The sequence below is a fragment of the Condylura cristata genome, unplaced genomic scaffold (genome assembly GCF_000260355.1).
Source record: "Condylura cristata isolate star-nosed mole 26May11 unplaced genomic scaffold, ConCri1.0 scaffold00008, whole genome shotgun sequence".
Classification (NCBI taxonomy): Eukaryota; Metazoa; Chordata; class Mammalia; order Eulipotyphla; family Talpidae; genus Condylura; species Condylura cristata.
This window is the reverse complement of record NW_004567109.1, coordinates 5,874,244-5,899,948: the sequence shown is the minus strand read 5'-3', so window position 1 is coordinate 5,899,948 and position 25,705 is coordinate 5,874,244. Positions and strand designations below refer to the sequence as shown.

General features: G+C 39.0%; 1 protein-coding gene across 1 annotated transcript in view; it reads right to left on the bottom strand.

Moving 5' to 3' along the window:
* The window catches only part of SPEN (spen family transcriptional repressor), a 56,008-nt gene extending 39,089 nt beyond the window's left edge, over nt 1-16,919 (bottom strand). Inside the window, exons 1-2 of the mRNA XM_004678530.2 lie at nt 16,603-16,919; nt 13,086-13,562 (exon numbers count right to left, since the gene is read on the bottom strand). Of these exons, the coding sequence (XP_004678587.1) occupies nt 13,086-13,562; nt 16,603-16,802 (677 nt within the window). The 5' untranslated portion in view covers nt 16,803-16,919. The remainder of the gene's footprint in view (nt 1-13,085; nt 13,563-16,602) is intronic.
* Between the last annotated feature and the right edge of the window lie 8,786 nt (nt 16,920-25,705).

The window sequence follows — 25,705 nt, the reverse complement described above, 5'->3', positions numbered from 1 at the left end:
GTACACTGCTGAGGGGAGCAGCGGGCGGGTCAGGAGAGGTCTGCCTCGCCATGTGGTCGCCTATGGGGCAGGCGGGGATCGAACTCATGCGGAAGTGGCTTTAGTTTCTTAGTGCAGTGCTTTAACCCGCTGCGCCACCAGGGAGGGCCAACTTTTTGTTATTTTTTTAAAGCAAAACTTAAAATTTTTAAATGGTGGGGTCGCCTTAGTGGTAAAAGTGGTTATCTCAGCACTATCAAACTTTCACAGCCACTGTGGCCTAAGTTCCATCCCGCCAGGGAGCTGACCCCCATGTGCGGCCGACCTCTCCTGGCCGGCCCACTGCTCCCTCAGCAGTGTGTTTCAGTCATTCCTCTCCCCACTCTGTCTCTGGTGAATCTTCCTACTCGCCACCCCTCCACTTCCCCACACCTCTGGCCTACACCTCAGTTCTTGTATGCATAAGAAGTAAATCTTTAAAAAATAATAAATAAAAATAAGAATTTTAAATGGAAATTAAAGTTACAGGTTTACCCCCAAAAGCTATTTTTATTCCTTCCACCTCACAATTTAGCCATAATAAATCCAAGCACAATTAAATAGAACAAAAAGTTCTTACTTCAAACAGACTAAGACAAAGTTCCTCTGAATATTACTTAACTTTTTAGTAATAAACTCTTTATCACCAAATGGTGAGGTATGCTCAAGCAGCGGTATGACAAAAGTTGTATATTTATTTCTGTGCATGGAGACCTGGTTCTAAAATAAAGGCCTTGCTTCTACAGGGCAGAAGACAAAAGTTATATTAATAACTGGAAAACGTGTTGAAAATAGCTGAGTGCACATCAGTCTCTGGTCTTTGGCTCCTTACTCTAGCTGTACAATGTCTTCTCCAGGAATAAACTCAGGTTCACTGGCAGCCACCTCCTGGTCACTCCTCCCCTGCCTGCCCAGTCCAAGTCAGAAGCCAGTCCATTCCTCTCCACCTGCTCCACCCCCTGGGCTGATGGCCTGGCAGAAACGCTGGCAAAATAAGGAAGCCTCTGGGAGATGGCAAGCAGCCAGCTCAAACTAGATAGTTCCAGTTTAGGCTAGCCTGAGTCACAAACAAGCAGTTTCTAACTTTCCTCACAATATTCAGACACTGTCTGCCCAGGAGGCCCACAATGAATTCTGTTCATTTGCTGTTAGGGCTAAGTTTACCTTGTTCTCCTTTCCTTACCAGCAAAAGCTCTAAATGAAAGCAGGATTCCGGTTCCCACTACAAAGCAAATATGGGTCAAACCAGCCCTTGTTTCCCACAACTGCCTATTCCACACAGAACCCTAATGCGAACAATACTACGCCTCAGAAAGCCTTACTGAAATGTTGAACTTGATAAAAAAGAAAAAACAGAAAAGAAACTGATCTATTTATAGTTCTCCATAAGAAAAGCCTACCACACACCGAAACATACATTGCTAAGCATTAATTCTGTACTGCAGGAATGAGCAGACACCTATTACTTTGCAAAAGAACAAGGCCTTAAAGCCTCTCAAAAGGAAGCAAGACCGAATGTGTATGTTAACTCTGATATTTTCCCCTCCAGGACCACAAACACACTAAATGGGTGTTCTCTTTTCCACCACCCCCTCTCTCTCCAAATAGGTAACTTTTTTAAGATACAGCATCAATAAAACCACTAATCGGCTTTTACTGGATTCCATCACAAAAAGCAGTTACAGCTATAAGCCAAAAACTTCGCTTAATGGTTGGAAAGGTACAGGGCAAAGAACACACTTTCTTCATAACACTGGTTACAGCAAGACAGTCTGAAATTTTAAAATCTCAGATAATTTTAAATATCTAAAAAGTAAAGTTGAGAGCCTCCCTGGTAGCGAAAGGGGTTAAGTCTCAGCACCATGAAACTATCAGCAGCCACTGCAGCACCAGTTCAATCCCCAGCCAGGGAGCTGACCCACATGGCGCAGTAGACCTCTTCCTGACTGACCCCTCAGCAGTGTACTTTGTCAATTTGCCTACTCTGTCTCTGCTGAATCCCCTCACCACCCACTACCTCTGGCCTGCACCTCAATTCTGTATGCATAAAGAAATAAGTCTTAAAAAATAAACATTATTTTTTAAATGAGGAAGAAGGACAAAATAACATTAACAAGCAAAGAACAATTAGATATTCAGCAACAAGGCAACTATTTAAAATGAAGTATGGGAGGATGAGTAAAAATAAATAACAAAAATACAATAAGTAGTATTTTACTTACACTCAAAGTAGGATACAAGTTATGTTCTAAATGAAAATAAGAGGCAATAAATAAATGAATAAAATTAATTTATTAGATGGTACTTTGGCCTCTTAAACACTTCCATAAACCATTATTATCCTCCCCAAATCAGTAAGCACCTAATCATTGATTTTCACAGTTTGATCAATATAATATCTTTCAATGGTCTGTCAGCAAAAGTTATCTGCTCTTTACACACCAAAAGAACAAAGTCCCATTGCAATTTAAGTGATTCATCTCAAATTGAACATAGTAGCAAAGAGAGAAAAAACGCATTTGTGCCATAAGACCAACTTGATAAATTTCACTTTCACTTAAATTCCTATGCAGCTACAAACAGAACAGCCAGGGGACAAACCAGAGTTTCTCATAACCAATTTCCCAAAGAAGGTTTAGTTTCAGTTGTATCATCCTTTTAATGTTTAAAAGGCATTAATTTTAGTGGTAGTGATTATCTTTGTGTTAAAGAGCCACAAAAACAATAAACACACACTATTTTGACCCCACAAAATACATCTGAGATTAAGGAATCAATCTAACACAGGACAAAAATTTCATTTCTACCATCCAGAAATTTACCTATTCCTTAATACAGTTAAGTGTTTTTGATGATAAAAATCCAATGTACTTTTTTTTTTTTAAGATTTATTTATTTACTCATACAGAACTGGGGTACAAGCCAGAGATGCAGTGGGTGAGAGGATTCACCAGAGACAGAGTGGGGAGCATGTGGATTTCCTCTGGGGCAGGCGGAAGTGGCTTGAGCTTCTCAGTGCTGTGCTTTAACCCGCTGCGCCACCAGGGAGGGCCCAATCCAATGTACTTTTATGATAAAATATTGTACTACATCACAAAACTGAATTGTTGAGGGGTGAAGATGTCCTGAACAATCCCCACTAATAGGTTTTATGGGCCCCTACCCCAGACGGAAGAGATCCAAGACACCCAGCACAACAAAGCCCATAAAGCCACCACCGAAGGGAGGGTGCTGGGAACTGAGGGTGGAGTTAAGCAGCCAGGCTTGATGGATCACCAGACATGTGGGTCTTGGGGGGCTTGGTGTTTCGCTGGCTTTCAGTGTGCTGTTGGGGTTCCAACACAGCAAAATTGGTAGGGCATACTCACCAATTTATCTCTTTCTCCCTGAGTTATTCCTTTCTTCATTTCCCCCCTTTCTTGTAAATAAGCCCTTTATGGGCCCTCCCTGGTGGCTCACCGGGTTAAAGCACAGCACTACAAAGCTACCACAGCCACTGCAGCACAGGTTCGATCCCCAGCCGGGGAGGTGACCCACATGGTGCTACAGACTCTCCTGACCACCCGCTGTGCCCCTCAGCAGTGTGTTTCAGTAGATCTGCCTGTGCTCCCCACTCTACCTCGCTGGTGAATCCTCTCACTCCCTGTACCTTTGGCCTGTACCCCAGTTCTGTGTGCATAAGTAAATCTTTAACAAAATAAAAATAAATAAACTCTTTATTACCCTTTTGTGCATACCTTTTTGAGTCTCATTATAAGTCCACTATAAGTACATGGTGAGGACAACCCATTCCACATTAGGATTTCCCTGTGTAGCAATTCCATCCCAAAAACCTTTAATATTCTTGAGAAACTGTCTTTTACTTAATATATATATTAAAATCAATGTCACACACTTGTATACCATATAACATAGCAAACTATACAGTTGGGTAATCAAATGAGCATTCCTTCCACCAAGCTGACTATAAGTAAGTATAAGCCTCTTTATGGAATGAGAGAAATAAAGGTACACTGGTCCTATCACCTTGAAGCGGCAATGCCTTCATTTCTACTTTCCTCAGCCATAGTTTCACAAGGCTCCAACATGGCAAATTTTAAATTTTGTTCTACATGAACTTAAAATGCAGTATCTCCTACAACTAAAATAAATGATCTGCAAAACTTCCTCATGTAATCGTACAAAAAAGGATAGCTGAAAAAAATTCCTCCTCTAGTAAACACATGTCTAGATTTTTTATAAAATGATACCAAATCTGGCCTCCCTGGTGGTTCCAGGTGTTAAAGTTTCTCAGCACCATCAAGCTACCCGCTGCTCCCCTCAGCAGTTTATCAAAGTGGATCCACTTATTCTGCTCCCCACTCTGTCTCTGATGAGACCTCTCACTTCCCCCCACCCCCGCACCTCTGGCCTATACCCCAGTTCTTGTATGCATAAATAAATAAAAATGAATTTTTTAAAATGATACCAGATTTGACCTATATAAGGAAAAAAAAGAATACTTCTAACAGGGTTGTAACTGTCATGTAACACTTTTTTAGTTAAAAGGAATGCATTCTAATCTAGCTGTTGTAAAAATCCTTAATCTAGCTAGACATTCAATATTGTAGCTGCTGTTTAACTATAATTCAGGTAAAATAATTCTAAAATTTGACAGAAAAAATTAATAGTTGTAGTTTTTATATTATTTAATCAAACATAAAAAGAACTACACAAGTAATACCTACAGTAAGAAATAGTTTCATTTCCCTTCTAGTAAGAAATAAGTTATTATTATTATTATTATTTTAATTACAAGATAGCCCAGAGATGCAGGGGGTGAGAGGATTCCCTAGAGACAGAGTATAGAGCATAACAGGCAGATTTTACTGAAATACACTGCTGAGGAGAGCTGTGAGCAAAGACAGGAGAGGTCTGCTGTGCCATATAGGAGTCAGCTCCCTGGCTGAGATCAAACTCAGACCATAGTGGTGAAAGCACTGAGACTTAACCCCTAGGCCACCAGAGAGGCCCAAGAAGTAAATTATTTTGGTGCAAAGCTAACATATTGGAGGAGAGGGACACAGAACAAACCATAATTGACACACTATCAGTGCTAAACAATCTGATTGCTTGAAGCTCGACACGCTTTCTAATCACTTTAAACAAACATAAAGGTTATTTCACTAGTTTCTTTCCCTCTCCTGCTGTTGATTTTTCTTATGTGCCTCTCTCTTACCCTGCCTTTCCAAGATTTTTCCTTTCATCTTTCAACTATGATAAATTAAAAAAAATCTCCAATAGGGCGCACCAGGTTAAAGTGCAGCACTTTGAAGCTATCAGCAGCCATTTTGGCACCAGTTTGATCCTAGCCAAGGGAGCTAAACCACATGGCACAGCAGACCCCTCCTGTCTCCCTGCTGCTCCCTTAAGCAGTATATTTCAGCAGATCTGCCTGTTCTGCTCACCACTGTCTCTGTTGAATCCTCTCACCGCCCCCCACACCTGTGGTCTGTATCCGAGTTCTGTACACATAAATAATCTTTAAAAAAAAAAATAGTATAAAAAAAATCTCCAATAATGTAACAAGAAATTGTCCAGGAAATTTAATTAAACATATTTTTTAAATTAACTCATTCCAATCTTTAAAATTTATTTTAAAAGGACCCTCCCTGGTGGCGCAATGGGTAAGGACCTAGCACTGCAAGCTGGCCACAGCCACTTCAGTGCGCGTTTAATCCCCAGACCAGGAGGTGATGCACATGGCGCAGCAGACCTCTCCCGACCCGACTGCTGCTCCCGACTTTGTCTCTGGCCACCTCTCAATTCTCTCACTGCCCCAGCATCTCTGGCCTATACCCCAGTTCTGTATGCATAAATAAATAAATCTTTTAAAATTTTTATTTTAAAAGAAGGCATCCCTGGTGGCACAAGGAGTTAAGTCTCAGCACTACGAAGCTTTCAGCAGCCACTGCAGCACAAGTTAGGTCCCTAGCCAGGGAGCTGACCCACATAATGCAGAGACATCTCCAATCTCCCATGCTCCCCTCAGCAGTGTATGTCAGTAGATCCACCTGTTTGGCTCTCCACTCTGTCTCTGGTGAATCCTCTCACCTTTCCCTCTCCACTGGCCTACACCCCCTCCCTTCTACACAAAAATAAATAAAATCTTTAAAAATAATAATATAATGGGAATGCTTAATTTCAGTTACAGGTTAGAAAAAAGGTGCCATATTTTTCCCAATCTGAGTTCAGGAACTGAGTGAGCCCAATCATTTTTGGCTGTGATCAAAGCAACTGGAAAATAAGCTCAGTCTAGACTAATGTAAAATATTAGTAGTCAAAAAATAAAAACATAAATCAATGGAACAGAATAGAGCCCAAAATAAGCCCATACGTAGAACCAGTTGATTTATGACAGAGCAGGCAAGAAAACACTAAAGAGAAAGGACTGTCTCTAGAGTAAATGGTGCTGGAAACTTGGACAGCCACAAGCAAAAGAGCGAAACTGGATCATACATAACTATCTCACACCATACACAAAAGTCAGTCTAGGTAGATCAAAGATTTAAAAATAATGGCCAGGACCCATTAGACTCTTACAGAGGCAAGCTCTCTGACATCAGACTTGGCAACAATTTTCTGGACTCAACACCAAAAGCAAGGCAACAAGAGCAGAAGTAAACAATGGGTCTGAACAAACCGAAAGTATGTGCATAGCAAAAGAAACAGACATCAAAAACTGAAAAAAATAATGGGAGGAAATATTAGCAAATCATGTATCTGAATGTGGGTTTTTGCATCCAAAAAATATGTAACTTAGGCCTTCCCTGGTGGCACAAAGGGTTAAAGCCCAGCATAATGAAGCAATCTGCAGCCACTGCAGTACAAGCTCAATCCCCAGACCTGGAGGTGACCCACAGGGCGCAGCAGACCTCTCCTGACCGGCCCACTGCTCCCCTCAGCGGTGTGCTTCATCAATCTGCCTGTTCTGCTCCCCACTCTGTCTCTGTTGAATCATCTCACTGCCCCTGCACCTCTGGCCTATACCCCAGTTCTGTACGCATGCATAAATCTTAAAAACAAAAAAACAATGTCATAGATAAAGAGAACATCAGATTAGTGGTTACAGAATTAGGGACAGAGAGCAAAAGAGATGAGGGTTAAAAAGTACAAACTTCAGGGCCCTTCCTGGTGATGCAACAGGTTAAAGCACAACACTAAGAAGCTAAAGCCACTTTAGCATGAGTTCAATTCCTGCCCGCCGCCGCCGGTCCCGGAGGTGATCCATATGGTGCAGCAGACCTCTCTGACCCGCCGCTGCTCCCCTCAGCAGTGTACTTCATCAGTCGGCCTGTTCTGCTCCCCACTCTATCTCTGGGGAATCCTCTGACCGCCCCTGCATCTCTGGCCTGTACCCCAGTTCTGTATACATACATAAATCTTTAAAAAAAAAAGAAGTACAAACTCCAAACAATAAGAAACAATGAATGTATAGTATGGGATGTACTTAATAATACTGTACAGTATATTTGAGAGCTTAAAAGTCTTCATCACAAGAAAAATAACTCAGGACCCTCCCTAGTGGCACAGGGGTTAAAGGTATTGCCAGTCTCTGAGGAAAGGGTTCCATCACCCACCAGAGAAGCTGACCCACATGGCACAGCAGACCTCGCCTGTCTCACCTGCTGCTCCCCTCAGCAGTGTATCTCAATAGATCTGCCTGTTCTGCTCCCTACTCTGTGAATCCTCTCATCCTCTACCTACACCCATGTTCTTGTATACTTAAATAATAAATCTTTCAAAAATATATTAAGAAAAACAACTCTTGTAACTGTGTGTGCTAATGGACATTAACTACTTACTGTGTTGATCATTTCACAATCTATACAAATATTGAATCACTGTGTTGTATACCTGAAATGAATATATTACTGTTACATATAAATTACATATACAATTATATATAAATTAAAAATATAATTGGAAAATTCATGGACTAATTTAGCCTCAATAAATACTTCAATTTCTTAGCCTATACAACAGAAAATTCTTTTGTAATAGAAAAAAATCCAATGATAAGAAAAATATAAAAATAGGGCCTTCCTGGTGGTGCAAGAGTTAAGTCTCAGCACTATGAAGCTATCTGCAGCCACTGCAGCAGGAGTTAGATTTCCCGTCAGGGAGTTGACCCCAGGGTGCAGCAGACCTCGCTTGTCTTGACAGCTGCTCCCCTCAGCAGTGTACTTCAATATATCTGTCTATTCTGCTCCTCAGTCTGTCTTTGGTGAATTCTCTCTTTCTCTCTCTCTCTCTCTCTTTCTCTCTCTCTCTCTCACACACACACACACACACACACACCCCACACATACATATCTCTGGCCTGCACTCCAGTTCATAGATAGATAGATTAGATTAGATGGATAGATAGATAGACAGACAGACAGACAGACAGACAGACAGACAGACAGACAGACAGACAGACAGACAGATAGATAGATCTTTACAAAAAAATTTTAAAAGAAGTACATTCAACTTGAATAAAGGGTTTTTTAAATAAATGCTGTTGAGCAAGTTAGGTATTTAAAATTTTCTGATGAAAGGAAAGTGATTCCCTAAAACTATGAGCACGTAAGTGTATACTACTAAGCCCCAGTTGTTGTTTTGTTTTTTTTTAAGATTTATTTATGCATACAGAAATGAGGTATAGGCCAGAGATGCAGGGGATGAGAAGATTCCCTGAAGACAGAGTGGGGAGAAGAACAGGCAGAAGTACTGTATTTCAGTAAGGGGAGCAGCAGGGAGATCAGGAGAGGTCTGTCATGCCACGTGGGTCACCCCCTCCCTGGCCAGGGATTGAACTCATGCTACCTATGCTGCGGTAGCTTCATAATGCTGTGCTTTAACCTGTTGTGCCACCAGGGAGGACCATAAGCCCCAGTATTCACCAGCTAAGTCCTATGAATCGTTCTGCAGAAACAGCAGATATATCATTTATCAGGACATCACAACTAAACAGCCATTAATCCCTTGCTTACTCATTTGAAATGCACTGCTAGGAATTTGTGACCAAAGCTGTAACAATTAAAGATTGGTGATTAACTTCCCAGTCAGTAATGAAGAGAAGATTGTTTCTATAGATAAAACACAGCTATATTTTATCTCCTCTAAGAGTTTATTTTTAAACATTTTATTCTTGACATTTTAAAGTCAGTTTCACAATCACAAAGATTATAAAAAAGAACTTTATTCTCTCTCCCAAAATGAAACAGAACATTCTGAATCCACATAATCTCAAAGTATTACTCTTTGATGTCAATGTAATTATAGGGTAAAAGAACATATGGTAAACAAGGAGGCTGAACCCAGGAATAATGGACCAAAGGATTCTCTACCAAAGGATTTTATGTCTGTATTCTTGCTTCAATCACACTAGGATGATCAAATCTTTTAGCTACTGACATTGCTTTTGCTTTATCCTTCATGTCAATTTAAAACTATCCAAATATTCAAACTGTTTCTAGACCTGTTCTGAGAAAGGCATTTAAGAGGCTTTGCAATCTGCACAAAGACATGGTTCTTATAGTAGTATAGCACTTCGTTCAGTAGTATCACCCAAAAGTCCCTTGTTTTTTACTATATCAACATAATCTGTTACTTAATACACTATCCCTCCCCACCTGTCCCAAGTTTTCCCTTTCACAGCTACTGAACCACAATATGGTTCCTATTCTTTTTTTTTTTTTAAGATTTATTTATTTGTGCATACAGAACTGGGGTATAGGCCAGAGGCTCAGGGGCGGTGAGAGGCTTCACCAGAGACAGAGTGGGGAGCAGATCAGACAGATCAACAAAGTACACTGCTGAGGGGAGCAGCGGGCGGGCCAGGAGAGGTCTGCTTAGCCATGTGCTCACCTCCGGGGCAGGCAGGAATCGAACTCATGGGGAAGTGGCTTTAGATTCTTAGTGCAGTGCTTTAACCCGCTGCGCCACCAGGGAGGGCCCCTACTTTTTATTTAAAGATTTACTGTTATTTATTTATGCATACAAGAGCTGAGGTGCAGGCCAGAGGTGTGGGTGTGGGGGGGCATTCACCAGATAAAGAGTGAGGCACAGAATAGGTAGGTCTGCTGAAGCACACTGCTGAGGGAGCAATGCGCAGGACAGGAGAGCTCTGCCGTCCCAGGTGGATCGCTCCCTGGTGGGAGACTTAGCCCCTTACACCTATTCTAAGCACATCTCAAAAAGCTTCTCCCTTCTCAAAATCTTTCAAGGACTTTTCTCTGCACAAAGAATAGAATCCAAAGTCATTAGTGTGGTTATGTCATTCTAAATGATTTGTTGTTCTCAATGACATTCTCCACCCATTTATATCTCTTCAAGTTGTTCGCTCTGCCTACAATGTTCCTTGTCTATCATAAAATTCAACTCTTCTTGTTAAAATGTTATACATCCAAATATCCCCCAGTATCTAAAATAATTCTGTTCCCCCCACTATTTTGTGAACAGATACAAAAGTAACATATACAAGTCATTTTAGTGAAACTGGACAGCATCAATAAGCTAATGAGATTCAAGAAACCTACTCCAAAAATAGTATGTAAATACAATACTGAAATTTACTAGTTCTAGAAAATTAACGAAATATGAAAGGAAAACTGTAACCTAAAAATGTACTGTCATTTTTTTTTAATTATTTATGCATACAAGAACTGGGGTACAGGCCAGAGGTGTGGACACGAGAGGATTCACCAGAGACAGAGTGAAGAGCAGAACAGGCAGATCTACTGAAACACACAGCTGAGGGGAGCAATGGGTGGGTCAGGAGAGATCTGACACGCTATGTGGGTCACCTCCCTGGCCAGTGATCGAACTTGTGACTGTGGATAGCTTCATAGTGCTGTGCTTTAACCCACTGCGCCATCAGGGAGGTCCCTGTACTGCCATTTTAAGAAGAAAAAAAAATTCTTAATAAAAGAGAGAAAACAGAACAGAACAGTAAACTATCAATGAATCCAAACCTACAAAAACAGTTGTTCTCATATAGCGAATTTCAGTATCCCCACCCCCTGGATCAGATATTATCTTAGAATGCAAATTAGAGGTGAGGAATGCATTAGATGCTCCAAGTGTTAGTTATCAGATGAAATCCAAATGTTTAAACACTGGTAAAGATTTATATTTACAACACTATAGAATTAGACATGTCAAATCTGGACTTCTGAACCCCTCCAGGATGCATTCTTTGGTACAAGTGGATTAATATAACTTAATAGGGTAATCTCAAAAGTTCTCAGGCTTCCCAAAATTTTAATTGTAATTGAGATCCAAGCAGATTTTCTAAGTTCTTCCTGCAGTTATCTTTGTGATTCTAAATATTTAGAAGTACATTAATACTTCTTTTGATTATATAAATCTGATGGAGCAATTAGCTCCATGAAATTCATCAAATCACCTCTGGATTCAGAGTTTAGAGACCACAATGCTAAGGGACAGATTCCAAACCACCACTGCTATTCATCATCCTGAAGGCCTTATACCATATTTCTGCTTTAATTTTAGCAATGCCACAGACACTGGCTTTCAGTAAGCTTTGACTCAATGGAATGCAGAGGCATCCCTTTATTGAAGTAGGTTTGAGGAAAATGACTAAAACTTGAACAGGAGAAAGTGGGACACACAATTTTATAATCAGCTCACACAAGATTCAACTGAATCTTAGCATTTAGACAATATACCAAATAAAATTAAGAGCAGATAAAGGTTTGCATCCATGTTGCAATGTTGCAGAGATGTAAACAGAACTAAATCTCCTGATTTTGTAAACCAAGTGGTTTGTTTCACTATAACATGCTTCATCTTCCAGAATGTTTTAATTATGTCTAGATAGACAAGTAGGTGTATAATATGTTTCACATTTATTATTCTTTCACATTTATTATTCTGAATTAGAAATCTGTGCTTGTTTCAGCAGCACATACTGAATTAGAAATCTCCCCAAGCCTAAAAGGAGCCATTCATCAATTACATAATCACATATTTTTCTCCATTAACTCCAACTAGGCAATACTAAAAGAAAAATAATCTGGTATATTTATCAGGTCAAAAAATTGTGTCTTATAAATTCAAAATATACACCATCTAAATCTAAATAAAAGTAGGCTATCTGGGACTAAGAAACTGAATAACACTAACTGGAAAAGGGAGACATGCTTAACAGACCAGCATCTGAAGAGTAATAAAAGCCATTATTAAACAGCAACCTCTATTCACCATAAACTGGGTAAAAAGTTAAGTTTTACATGTATTTTTAATTTTAATCTTCACAAGAAATTTTAGTATAATTCTTATGAAAGACAGATTAACTCCTAAAGAGCTTAAGTAACTTGTCCAAGATTATGAAGTACTAAGCCTAGCTCTGAGTATTTTCTTAGCTTTGATTTCAAATCTCACATACCTAACTTGTAAATTAAGTTTTCTGTTAAGATCAGCTTTAATGTATTATCTTCACCTTTAGAACAAAAAATCCCAACTAGTGAAATTAGCTTAATCTTAGAGAAAGCAAGGTTATAATCTGCATGAAGAAAGCTTTTCTATTTGAGTTTACAAACTGGTGCTATCGTCTTAATGCTACTATTAGTAAAAAAGTGTTCCTCAGTTTGATAAAGTCATTGATGGATCATAATACAATTCACTATTACATATTAACCAAAACAGCTTCTACAAGTTATCAACCAAAATAATAGAAATAAGTTAGTATTATACACCTACAAATTCAAAAACTTTAAAAGAGACATTTTCAAAAACTTTAAAAGAGACACATTTTCAATGGAATTATTTCACAAGCCAAAGTTTCCACTTGTCTTCTTTTTAGCAATTTAATTTTAACATCAAATACTGAGCATTTGGAATATGAAACAGTTGCAAATCACTTAGTCCACATGCTAATCAAAGTTTCTTCACTCATCATATATATGATCACTTTCTTTTAAAAAGATTACTATGGTAAAAATCATTACCACCATCAAGAATTTGTAAGAATTTACTCAAACAGCTCAGTCTGTTACAACAAAAGGCTGTTAACCTACCTGTCACTGCTGGTACTACTGCTGCTGCTGATTGAATCACTACTGGAGGATCTACTCCTAGAGCCGCTGCCGCTAGGGGACCTTGTGGGTCTAGATGCTTGGCTAGCCAGTCTCTGAGGAGACTGATTTCTAGACTGGGATGAATGTGGTGACCGACTCCTGCTGTGCTGGTAATTCCGCTCTGGCCTTCTGCCTCGTACCTCCCGGGTAATATCATCCCTGTAGATATCCCTGTGTACCACACTGGGCAGTGTAAACTGCTCCCGAGCCCTAGGTTCGTATCGGGGGTCATGAGCATCAAAACGGTTTGGACTTCGACTCCGAGAAGTGTAATAGAGCCCATGCTGTAAAGTCCGCTCTCGAGGATCTCTATAGTAATCCTGATCGTAATGTCTTGTCCGATCAAATCCTCCCGTCCCCCGTTCATGGTGTCCATAGGCACTATGTTCATAAGCACGCTCCCTGTTATCTGAAGCCCTGCATTTAGGAGGGGGGAAAAATATTCAATCAATCAGAAAGGGGCAAGCAAAACTAAAAGCAAGTCATGCAAACATTCACTTCAGCAATGTCTTTGTCTTTGCAACTGAACATTTTCTAAACAGCATTAACTTACTTACTTAGTAAGCAAACACTAACAAGCTTAACATTTTGCCTGACTCCAAAAATTATTTTTACAGCTGAGCAATCACTGTTTTAATTGTATGTTGGGCTTTCATGACCAGTATTTTGCTCCTTTTATTAGGGGTTTTCTTACTTATACAGAAAAGTATACATATACTATCTCCTTCATTTTAAGTTTCAAAAAGAAGAGACAGTCATTTTAATATAAAAGTCTTCCATATTTTCATCTGATTTAAATATATGCCAACTTTTATTTTGCAAATTTATTTTGGCTAAAATTTCCATGACACATTTTAACACTGACATGAAAGCCCTATTCATTGCATGTCCCAGCAGAAGGGCACCTTTGAAGAAGTCCAGGGAAAAAACTTTAGATAATTTTTTCTTTGATTTCTTGGATAATTGTAAAAATTACTAGACTATGTAAATTGCAATAATTGTAAGAATTACTAGACTATGTAAATTGCTGTGCCTAAATAATCACATTTTAATAATAAAAAAGAATTTTTAAAAATAAAAGCCATTTAAGAAATTTAGCTAATTAAAGATGAATGGTTATTTTATATCCTTGTTATCAAATTCTACATAATTTTTAAAATACCTATTCCTTGACTTAATTTGTTAGTGTAGCTACTTAATGGTTACCAAAAATATGCTCTCTTAGATTTTAGCTAGATTTAAATACACATAGTTGCCTATGATGAAATTAGGCAACTGGAAATTAGATACTAAGGTTGCCATTAGCAATAGCAATAGCAACAACAAAAACTTCTTAGTAGGATGTGAATAATTGTAAACAACACAAAAAATATTGCATGTGTAATTAGACATATGCAATTATATGTTAATATTAAAAGCCAATTCTCATTCCGTGAAGAAATCTTTAATTCTCTACTTTTGTAGCAAACTAGAACTCATTTCCTGAGTTTCTAAAAGACCATTTCCCTGAATCAACCTGAGGCTAAATTTCTTCTCAACCCTATCTTTGGACCTATCTTCTATCGAAAAATATTAAGGAATCACGAAAGATGTGAATTAAAATCTCTACAGTGAGGACTACCTGGAAATATCTTACAACTAACATTATGCCCCAATACATGCCTAGATTCCAACTCTCCACTACATTTTTTTACCTGCCATTTCACTTAGTAGCAATCATGGTTTTCCATGATTGCTTTTTACTGCTATTATGAAAAGCAACTGGCCTGACATAAAAATGCAACATTTTTCCTGCTTAAATGTATTAAATGATTTTTTTACTCACTACATTTTTAGAAATTGAATAGATATTTCAATGGCTAACAAGCAAGCTTTCTTTTGAGACTTTAGACAAATTTTCACAAATCAGTTAGAACTCTACCAAATATAAATCAGTGAAAGCTGTTATTAATTATATATAACAGAAGCAATAGTTGTAAAAATTACTGCTACAGCTGATATTTTATAAATATGCAAAGTTCTTATCCATTAGGAAGATAACAGAAGGCAGGCACAAGAGCTAGCAGAGCTGAAATCTAATAACTATTCTTTGATTCATCTATTAGTACTAAATACTTCTAGAGTTAGTGGGGGGAAGAGAGAGAATTTGACTTGGGTTAGGAGAGGGGCTAATATACACAGGTCAGGACATACCAACCTTTTCCAAGTGTGGAAACACGACCTATAATCCCAATTAAATCTAGGGAGAGAATTGTGAACATAACTTCCCCAATTTTGGCCCCTCTTATGGGGGTAATCCACCTTCTTAATGGGCAAGGGTGTCAAATGATATTTAGATGAACCACAAGGAAAAAAAAATCTTAGTGACCAGATAAATAATTCCACTGGAAGCAAGTAGTCCCAGACAAACTGTAACTCTCAAACCCCCAGACTTCTTTCTTGATATAGGAGACAATTTATAAATTGATCCACATTCATAAAAATTTCCAGCCCTAAGTATCAATCAGGCAGCTGACAGAAGAGGAAATATCCTCTACGATTCCACCAAATGAGGAAGGCACACTTGCTTGCCAATCGCTCACTTTTGTAGCCATCCAGCAGTCAATTTTGATAGCTGTATCCACAACTGATGTCACCACGCATTCAGAGCTACAGTACTTTACTGGACAGCACCTTGCTTAAGAATCAAGATAGTAATCCTCTTCCCTGGGCTAATGGAATCTTGACTGCACAACATCCCATACATTCCAACAATTAGAAAAGAATGGCTATAATTCCAGGATTTGGGGATGTCCATCATCTCAATTTTTTTCCATTCCATCAAGGAGTGTAATTCCAACATGGAAACTGTGTAGATCCAAAATGGAAAAATCAAACATTGCCTTCTCTCTTCTTCATCCAAGTACACATTTCCAGGTTTAAAGTATTGTTTGTAGAATCCAAGCGATTGAATCATTAAGGTCTGTTAGGATGTTTTTATGACAATCCAATTTATTTGTACACTTTATGTAGTGAAAACTGAGAAGCTGATACCAACTTCTAAAGAAAGTGTAGATTCTAATGCTCCAGAAATATTCCATATAGTACAACCATAAAATCTGTAGCCAAATAGCTCCATTGGGTAAAAGGATATATCCAAAGAAGGCCTTAACATTATCCAAGAGCAGGAGTAATTAATTCTAGAAGACAGGTAACTCCAAAAATGATGCTGCCATCATTTGCCATCATCTTCCTCTTTTTATCTCAGGAGTAAATATCCAACCAGCTGCAGGAAATATCCTCTACGATTCCATAAGATACCAGCCACTGGGATAGAAATAGCTTCTGTTTCCAACCCAAAATAGGAAACATTGAAAATGCCCAAAACTTTAAATCCATCTGGGGCCCCTAAATATGAGTTTCTGTTTCTCACCATATCAAATACAAAATACCTGCCTACAGAAACCTTGGAACTTACCCATCAAGTCTCCGCTCATAACGTCCTTCTCGTGCATGAAGTGATGGTGGGGGGCCATAAGCAGGCCCTCCACCACCTCCTCTGAACCCAGAAACCTCTCTACTACGAGATGCTATGGAAACTGTATCATCCAATCCCCGAGCAGCACTCGGAATGGTGCCTGGTTCATTATAATCCGTGCGTAGGTCTCTATCTCCCATTTTGTTGACTGAGTTGTGAGCTTTCTGTGCACTTTTGATGTCCACAAAATCCACAAAGGCAGCCACTCCTCCTTCAGATCCCCTCTTTGGGAGAATTTTGACACTTTCCACACGGCCATATCTGGAAAAAATAAAGTCAATGTTACTACTGGATAGTAATACTTTTCCAAAACTAGTTTTTGACAATTTTATACTTTGACAACTTATACTTTATATATATCTACTAGAGCAGGATTGCAAAGTAACATTTAATATGGTTTTTAAGGGCCTCCTTGGTGGCGCAGGGACTATGAAGCTATCAGCAACCACTGCAGCACCAGTTCGATCCCAGCCATGCAGCTGACCCACAGGGGCAGCAGACCTCTCCTGTCTGGCCCTCTGTGCCTCAGCAATGTACATCAATAGATAGGCCTGGATTGCAACTGAGATGGAAAAATGCACAAAAATATGCAAAAATAAACTATTATAAATATTTTTAAAATACTAAATATATATCCTGCTATTTTACCGATTTCGTTTTAACTTTTAAGTGAAAGTGATCTTACTGGAAAATTTAGATTTCAACTAAATCTAATTATTTTGTGTGCCACTTGGAAGGGACAATTTTTTAGTATATATGCTGTGGAAGCAAACACAACAGTCTAGTTTTCTAATATAGATTTTTAAAAGAGATTAAAAGAAAACTGCTCAAATTTGTAATTTTAGGTATAATTAAAGCTTTTTCATAAAAATAAATAACTGAGAACTTTTGAAAGGCTGTATGTTTTCATTTTTATTATGACTATTATGACTGTAAAGAAAAAATTTGAAGGCACTGTTTACATTTTGAAACTTAAATGTGAAAAATATAATTGTTTAGAATAAAAAAAGTCATGAAAATTCTTTAAGGTTCATTAAGAGTTAATTATATCCCATGTACTTGTAATTTGGCATTTAGAAAGGCAAGCACAGCACTTCCAAATATAGTTCTCTTATTTGCTGACAATCCAAGATCACAATTTTACATTTCCCCTGAAAAAGTAGACAACAAAAAAGCAGAACTTTCCATTTTATATCATGTAGTATGATCTAAGTTATTACCCCCTATGAGGAAAGCATAATTCTAGAAGCCATCTTATCAGGCAACTGAACAAAAAGTAATACAATTATTTAATGTAAATGAATAAATAAAAGAATAATTTTATACTGGAAAAATACAGAAATTGAAATAGTTCATTTTCCATACAAACATCAGGCATTTAAAAGTAACTTTCTGGGGCGTTTTCTGGTAGTGCAATGGATTAAAAGTGCAGCACTGTGAGGCTACAGGCAGCCACTGTACGGGAATCCGACCCCCCCCCCTTCCACCAGGGAGGGACCCCCATGGCTGGCAGAGCCTTCCGGACCTGCCAGCGGCTCCCCTCAGCAGTGTATTCCAGTCCATCTGCCTGTTCTGCTCCCCACTGTTTCTCACCCCCCCACACACACACAATTCTGCCCTGTACCCCAGTTCTTATATACATAAATAAGTAAATCTGTTCAGTAGATAAATAAATAAAAATAACTTGGTGGGGGGAGTCTCCCTGGTGACGCTATCACCAAACAGACGTCCTGTCTTGCCCACTTCTCCCCTCAGCAGTGTTTCAGTGTACCCACCTGTTCTTCTCCCCATTGTCTCTGGTAAATAATCTTACCCCCCTTTATACCTCTGGCCTATACCCCAGTTCTTGTATGCATAAATAAAATTTTTAAAAATAACTCAAAGTAGCTGACAAAGGACATACTTAAAATACACGAAATCTTACAACTCAACCCATCTTTTAAATTTATTATCAGAAATTTTTTTTTTTTACTAATTTTGGGGTTACATCTTACTCCTCTATATGCGTACATCTTCCACTCACCCTCCACCAAACCACCCATGCAAAACACCTCACTAAAGAAAATATGGCAGGCAGATAGTCAGAAGAAAAGATGTTCAAAATCATTAGTCACTAGGGAAAAGCAAATCAAAATCACAATGGAATACCACTTAACACCCATAGGATAGCTATTATTTAAAGAAAAAATGTTGGCAAAGATGTGGAGGAATTTAAACTCTTGGGTATACTTGACAGAATTGCAAAATGGTATAGCCACTGTGGAAAACCAGCATTTTCTCAAAAAGCTAAGCATAGAATTACCATATAACCCAGAAATTCTAGGCCCTTCCTGGTAGCACAAGGGGTTAAGTCTCAGCACTATGAAGCTATCTGCAGCCACAGCAGCATGGGTTCCATTCCTGGCCAGGGAGGTGACCCACATGGCACAGCAGACTGACTTCTCCTTTCTCACTCACTGTTCCCCTCAACAGTGCATTTCAGTCAATCTTCTGCTCCTTGCTCTGTCTCTCGTGAATCCTCTCACCCCCACCCCCACCCCCACCCCCAGCACCTCTGGACTATACCCCAGTTTTTGTACGCAGAAGTAAATAAATCTTTAAAACAAACAGTAATTCCATACTAAGTATATATAAAAAAAATTTGAAAATTGGGACTCAAACGGGTATATATGTACATCAATATTTACTTCAGTATTATTCAAAATAGTCAAAAGATGGAAATAACCTAAAGATCATTAGTAGATAAATGGATAAATAAAAGTGGTGTGTGTGTATATATATACACACACACATACACATGGATTATTTTAATATAAAAAACAATGATGTTTTGACACCTGTTACTAGTACATGGATGGATAAACCTTAATTAAAAACATTAAATAAGTCAGACACAAAAGGAAAAGTATTTGTGATTACATTTATATAAGATCATTTAAAATAGAAAAATGTAGAATAGAACAGAATGTAGAATAGAGGTTAACAGGGGCTGGATGAAGGGGGGAGTGGGAAAGCTTAATGAATAGTTTCCACATGAAATGAAAAAATTCTAGAAGTAGGCAGTAGTGATGGTTGTATCACAATGTAAATTTATTTAATATCAGTGAATGGTACTTAAAATGATTAAAACAAGAAGTTGCCATGTGTATTTTAACACACACACACACAAACAAGGCTTATAAACCTATGGCCACATAGATTTTTCTTTTTCAAAAAAAAAAAAGAAATGAGAAATAACAACCAACTCCCCATCAAAAAAATGGTCAAAGAATAATACAGGGGAAATAAACATTTAAGCTTAAATCCAGAAATAACCAGCCAAATGCATCAGAGAGGGACCAAATACTCAACGCATGTGGAACACAGGCAAAGGGCACTCCTTCCTCAAAACTCCTTCACAGTCACTATTGTTTTTAAATAAGGAAAGTACACTTTGGAACAAACACAACAAAGAACTTGTTTGGGTATCACATAGCTACACCAATCTGCTACAAGACAAAAAATACCCCCCCCCCCAAAAAACTTACAGCTGCACAGACATAAAAACAGGTGGAGCACTCGGCTAGCTCAGTCGGTACAGCATGAGACTCTTAAAAACTTAGGTGGGCAAGACCCTGCCTGGTGGTGCAGGAGTTAAAATCTCAGTGCCAGCCACTGCAGCAGGAGTTTGATCCAGGTCCGGGAACTTCCAACAAAGTGCAGCAGACCTCTCCTGTCTGGCCCACTGCTCCCCTCAGCAGTACATCTGCCTACTGTCTGCTCCCTACTATCTCTAATAAATCCTCTCAATCACCCCTTCACACCTCTGGCCCTCACCCCAGTTCCTATATGCATAAATAAAGCTTTAAAAATAAAATAAAATAAAATAAAATAAAATAGGCCCACCACAATGGGTTAAGTCGGCACCATGAAGCTATCTATCTACAGCCACTGCAGCGAGGGGGGTTCAATCCTCAGCCAGGGAGCTGACCTGCATGGTGCAGCAGACCTCTCCTGTCTCCCCACTGCTCCCCCCAACAGTGCATTTCAATTAGTTGTTCTGTTCCCCACTCTGTCTCTGGTGAATCCTCTCGCCCTCTCCCCCCACATCTGGCCTACACCCCAGTTCTTGTATACATAAGTAAATCTTTTTTAAAAAATAAATTGTGGTATCTTGACTGTAGTGGTAGTCATATCTATATTCATCAAAATTCAATGAAATAAGTACATTTTACTATGCAAATTATACCTTAATAAATGTTTAATGGTCACCCCCAAAAAAGGTTACAATTTGTATACCTTAAAGTCCAAGTTTTTAAAAAATTCTTTTTAAAAAAAGACTTTTTTTATTTATGCATACAAGAACTGCAGTGTAGGAGATGGGGGGGGGAGATTCACCAGAGACAGAGTGGGGAGCAGAACAGGTAGATCTATTAAAATACACTGCTGAGGGGAGATACAGGAAAGGTCTGCTGCGCCCTCAGCATCAGCTCCCTGGCCATGTGAGTTGGCAGGGATTGAACTCATGCTACAGTGGCTGGAGATAGCTTGATAGTGCTGAGATTTTAACCCCTGCACCACTAGGGAAGTCCCTAAAAAAGATTCTTAAGACCAGCCTCCCTGGTGACAAAAGGGGTTAAGTCGCAGCATTATGAAGCCATCTGCTGCCGCACGAGTTTGAGCCCCAACCAGGGAAGTGACCCACATGGCACAGCAGACTCTCTCCTGTTCATGTCACCCCACTGCCCCGCTCTGCAGTGTATTTCAGTGCATCTGCCTATTCTGTTCCTCACTCTGTCTCTGGTAAATCCTCTCATCCCTGCCCCTCTGTATCTTTGGCCAATACCCAGTTCTTTTATGGATAAACAAACAAAAAAAAATTCTTAAGACAAAAACTTGAATACTGACCAGGTACTTGAAAAAGAGATTAATTATTGGTATTCTAGTAAAATGCTTTCTATAGTATTTTCTAGAAATAAATATGAAATATTTATAGATAAAATGGCTATAATCTACTTCAAAACAATACAAATTACACAAATTCCAGCACTCTGGGGCTTGTGCCAAGGAATAGAGAGACTTGATGTATTAAGAAACCCCCTGGATTAGTGCCAACAGTACAGAGAGGGGAGGAAAAGAAGTATGGTTGAATGATGTCAACTAGGTTTTGAAGGTGGGGACAGAGCAAACTTTGCTGATAAACAATACAAAAGTGACTGACACCCAAGTAATGCAGCAATGTGATTTTTAAAGTATTACTTCTAAGAAATAAACTCTTTTTCTCACTCCCCCCTCTTGTGTATGACTCAGCTTATAATAAAGCTGAGACTGATCCAGTGACTAAGCTGAAGTTGCAAAGTAGTGGTGGAAATATTGATACAGCCAAAACTAAAAGAGGGGGATGCACTTCTAAAATCTGCTTAAAATGGCACCAGAGGTGATGGTATATTCATTCATAGTTGTGTCCTATGGAGAAAAGAATTCAAGGCAAAAATATGCAAGTCACTTCCAGTCTCATCTCTGCCACCAACACCAAACGCTGGCTCCCAAAGAAGAGAACTGAGGAAGAGAAGTCAGAAGCAAATGTATACAGAGGTGGCAGAGTGTGGGAGGCAGTAGCTGGGAATTGATTACTCTGAGCATATAACTGAGCGAATTAGTAAATATATCAAGAATAGAAGTATCTCACAGTGTGAGGAGCATTTTAAAAACATGCAAATGAAGAATCTTCATGTATTTGAATATGTGTGAACCCATAATTTTAAATATGACAGTTATATGTGCACGCTCTTTCTTTCTCTCTCTCTATATATAAGCATATATACAAGTAAATATACATGTAAATGACAGCAGTATAAATATAGGCAAGAATGATTTGGTGCAGAGGTTAAAGAAAGTGCTTATCAAGCTGTTGCCAGCCACTGAGCTTGAATTCAATCCCCAATAGGTCAAGGAGGTGACCCTTAAGACACTGCAGACAGACCTCTCCTGTCTTGCCCACTGCTCTCCTCAGCAGTGAATTTCAGTACATCTGCCTGTTCTGCTCCCTACTCTGTCTCTGGTAAATCCTCTCACCACCACCACCCCCAATCTCTGGCCTACACCCCAGTTCTTATATGTATGCATGCATAAATACAACTTTTTAAAAAAGTGATTTGGTGGGTACAGATCTGATGGTAGAAGAGATGATCGGCACAATGTCTTTCCCCATAAAAGGCTAATCAAGTAAAAAGGGGAAAATGGCAAGACATTAATTTGACTAAGTGATAAAAGTTAACTTCATCAGTGGTGGGATGAATTCATGTTGCATGCTGATACGACACACTAAGAAAAGCATGGACTCACACCTCTAGTATTCCTGCCAAGAATGCAAGACTTGGTCTGACCCTGAGTTAATGCTGGACAGATCTAGGTAGGTAAGGGTCATCCTGCAGAATGAAAAATCTATGCTCTTTAAGTCTTTCAGGCACACAAGAATTAGGGTAAGACTGAGAAACTGTTCTAGACTGATAATACACAACAACCAAGCACAACACACAGTACTAGCTAGGATCCTGGACCAAAGAGAAGACACATTGTCAGCAAGGTCGGCATCACGCCCAGTCTATGGACTGGGTAGTTACATTGTACCAGTACTTACTTCCTGACTGGGAAGACAGCAGGGTGCAATGCAGAAGCATGTCTTGTCTGAGGAGGTATGCACTGATAGGACATCAGTCAGAAAAGACAAGAGGGTAAAGGAGTAAATGTGTCAAGTTTTGAACAATTGGGGAATTTGGTCAAGGGAATATGGAAATTCTTTGTGTCATTCCTGAACTATTTCAAAATAATTTTTAAGTGAAAAAATGCATCTAAGCATTGTTAGGACTTCATTCTAGTGTATCAAATGCAATCTTTTCAAGGCGGCCTTTCTTAGCACTGTCATCTGGCTCCCCTCCCATTATTTTTCTTTACAATGCCAGATGAGCCCAGGTTGACAGTTGGAGCTGAATAATGGGTACATAAGACTCATTTATTATTTTTCCACTTTTGTGTAAGCTTGAAATTATCCAAGGTAGAATTGGCCCTTTTCAGGGCTCTCCCTGTTGGCAAAAGGGGTTAAATCTCAGCACTATGAAGCTATCCCTCAGCCACTGCACCATGAGTTCAACCCCTGGCCAGGGAACTGACCCACAGGGCACAACAGACCTCTCCTGTCCAGCTGGCTGTTCCCCTCAGCAGTATATTTCAGTCCATCTGCCTGTTCCTGCTCCTCACTCTGTCTCTGGTAAATCCTCTCACCCCTGTACCTCTGGCTTTTACCCCAGTTCTTGTACGCATAAATAAATGAGTCTTTTTTTTTTCTTTTCAAATATTTCCTTTTATTTATTTATGCATGTAAGAACTAGGGTGTAGGCCAGAGGTGGGAGTACAGGTTGAAAGAATTCACCAAAGACAGATTGAGAAGAACAGAGTGAGGCAGATGGACTGAAATACACTGCAGAGGGGAGCAGGAGAAGTCTGCTACGCCATGTGGGTTCGCTCCCTCTCGCTGGGTATCAAACTTAGGTTGCAGTGGTTGGCGACATATTGATACTGCTAAAAGTTTACCTCCTGCACCACCAGGGAGCCCCCACCAAGGCAGAATTTAAAATGTATATACACAGGTCTCCTGGGTGGCACAAGGGGTTAAGTCTCAGCACTATGAGGCTATCGACAGCCACTGCAGCACCAGTTCTGCTCCCCACTCTCTCTGGGCCCCCACACCTCTGGCCTATACCCCAGCTCTTGTTTTCATAAGTAAATAAATCTTTAATTAAATAAATTAAGTCAATTAAACATATATATACTATATATTGGTCATACAGTAATATATAGTTATATGGTTCTTTATATCCTAAAAGCTAACTGCAATTTCTAAATTTGATGACCATAAATAATGAGATACATACAATTGTAATATGAAAATACTACGATTTGTGTCTGTGGTTAAATCACAGGCACTACTCATACCACCATGTTGGTTTTTCTATCTTAAATTTCAAAAAAATACTAAATTCAGGTAAGTCTGTAGAAATAAAAATATAACACCTTCCTAGCTGCAATGGCTGCAGAGAGCTTCATAGAGCTGCACCTTAACCCCTTGTGCCACCAGAGAAGCCGGCCCTTGTATGCATAAATAAATCTTAAAATATATACATATACACACATACATACATACATATATATATATATAAAATATCTTATCCAAGCTTAAGCACATTTCTCAAATGTCTAAATAGTTTTCAATGAACATATTCTTTTGATCTAAGATGATACCCTTTTCTGAAAAATGATTTATTTATGTATGTAAACAAAAACTGGGATAGAGGCCACAGATGCAGGGATGAGAGGATTCACAGGACAGAGCAGGGAGCAAAACAGGCAGACGGATTGAAATACAATGCTGAGGGGGGAAGCAGTAGGGAGACAGAGAGGTCTGCTGCGCTCTGTGGGTCAGCATCCTAGCTGGGGATCAAACTCTTGCTGCAATGGCTGTTGAAAGCTTCATAGTGCTTTGACTGAACCTCTTGCGCCACCAGGGAGACCCTGGTGATATCTTTTTGCTATAAGATGACAAGTAGTTTCATTTTCTTTCTTTTAACCTAGAGTGACTTTTAAACAATCTTGGACCCAAAAGAGACACGCAGACAACATAGTTTTGGTTGTTTTTTTAAAGCTGATTAAAAACTACCACCTATCAATTTCCTGATTTACAAAAGATACAAATCACTATATGCCGAATTGTTTCGTAAAATACAAAGTCACTCTTTATATAAATACCCTAGCTTTTTAAAAAATCAAAAGTATAAAATCATAGGGTGAAACAAAATCAATGAGTCCATTTTAGTAATCAAACTAACTATAAATGTAGTATGTGCAAAAGCATAACCATGGTTGGAATATAATAAATCAATAAAAGTTATAATCAGAAAATCTTCCTTTGTCAATGTTCTCAACTAATCCAAACTCAGTATCTATTACATGAAAAGACATATACATGCCCCTAGAGTTCAATGTTGGATTTAAAAGTCTACCACCGCCA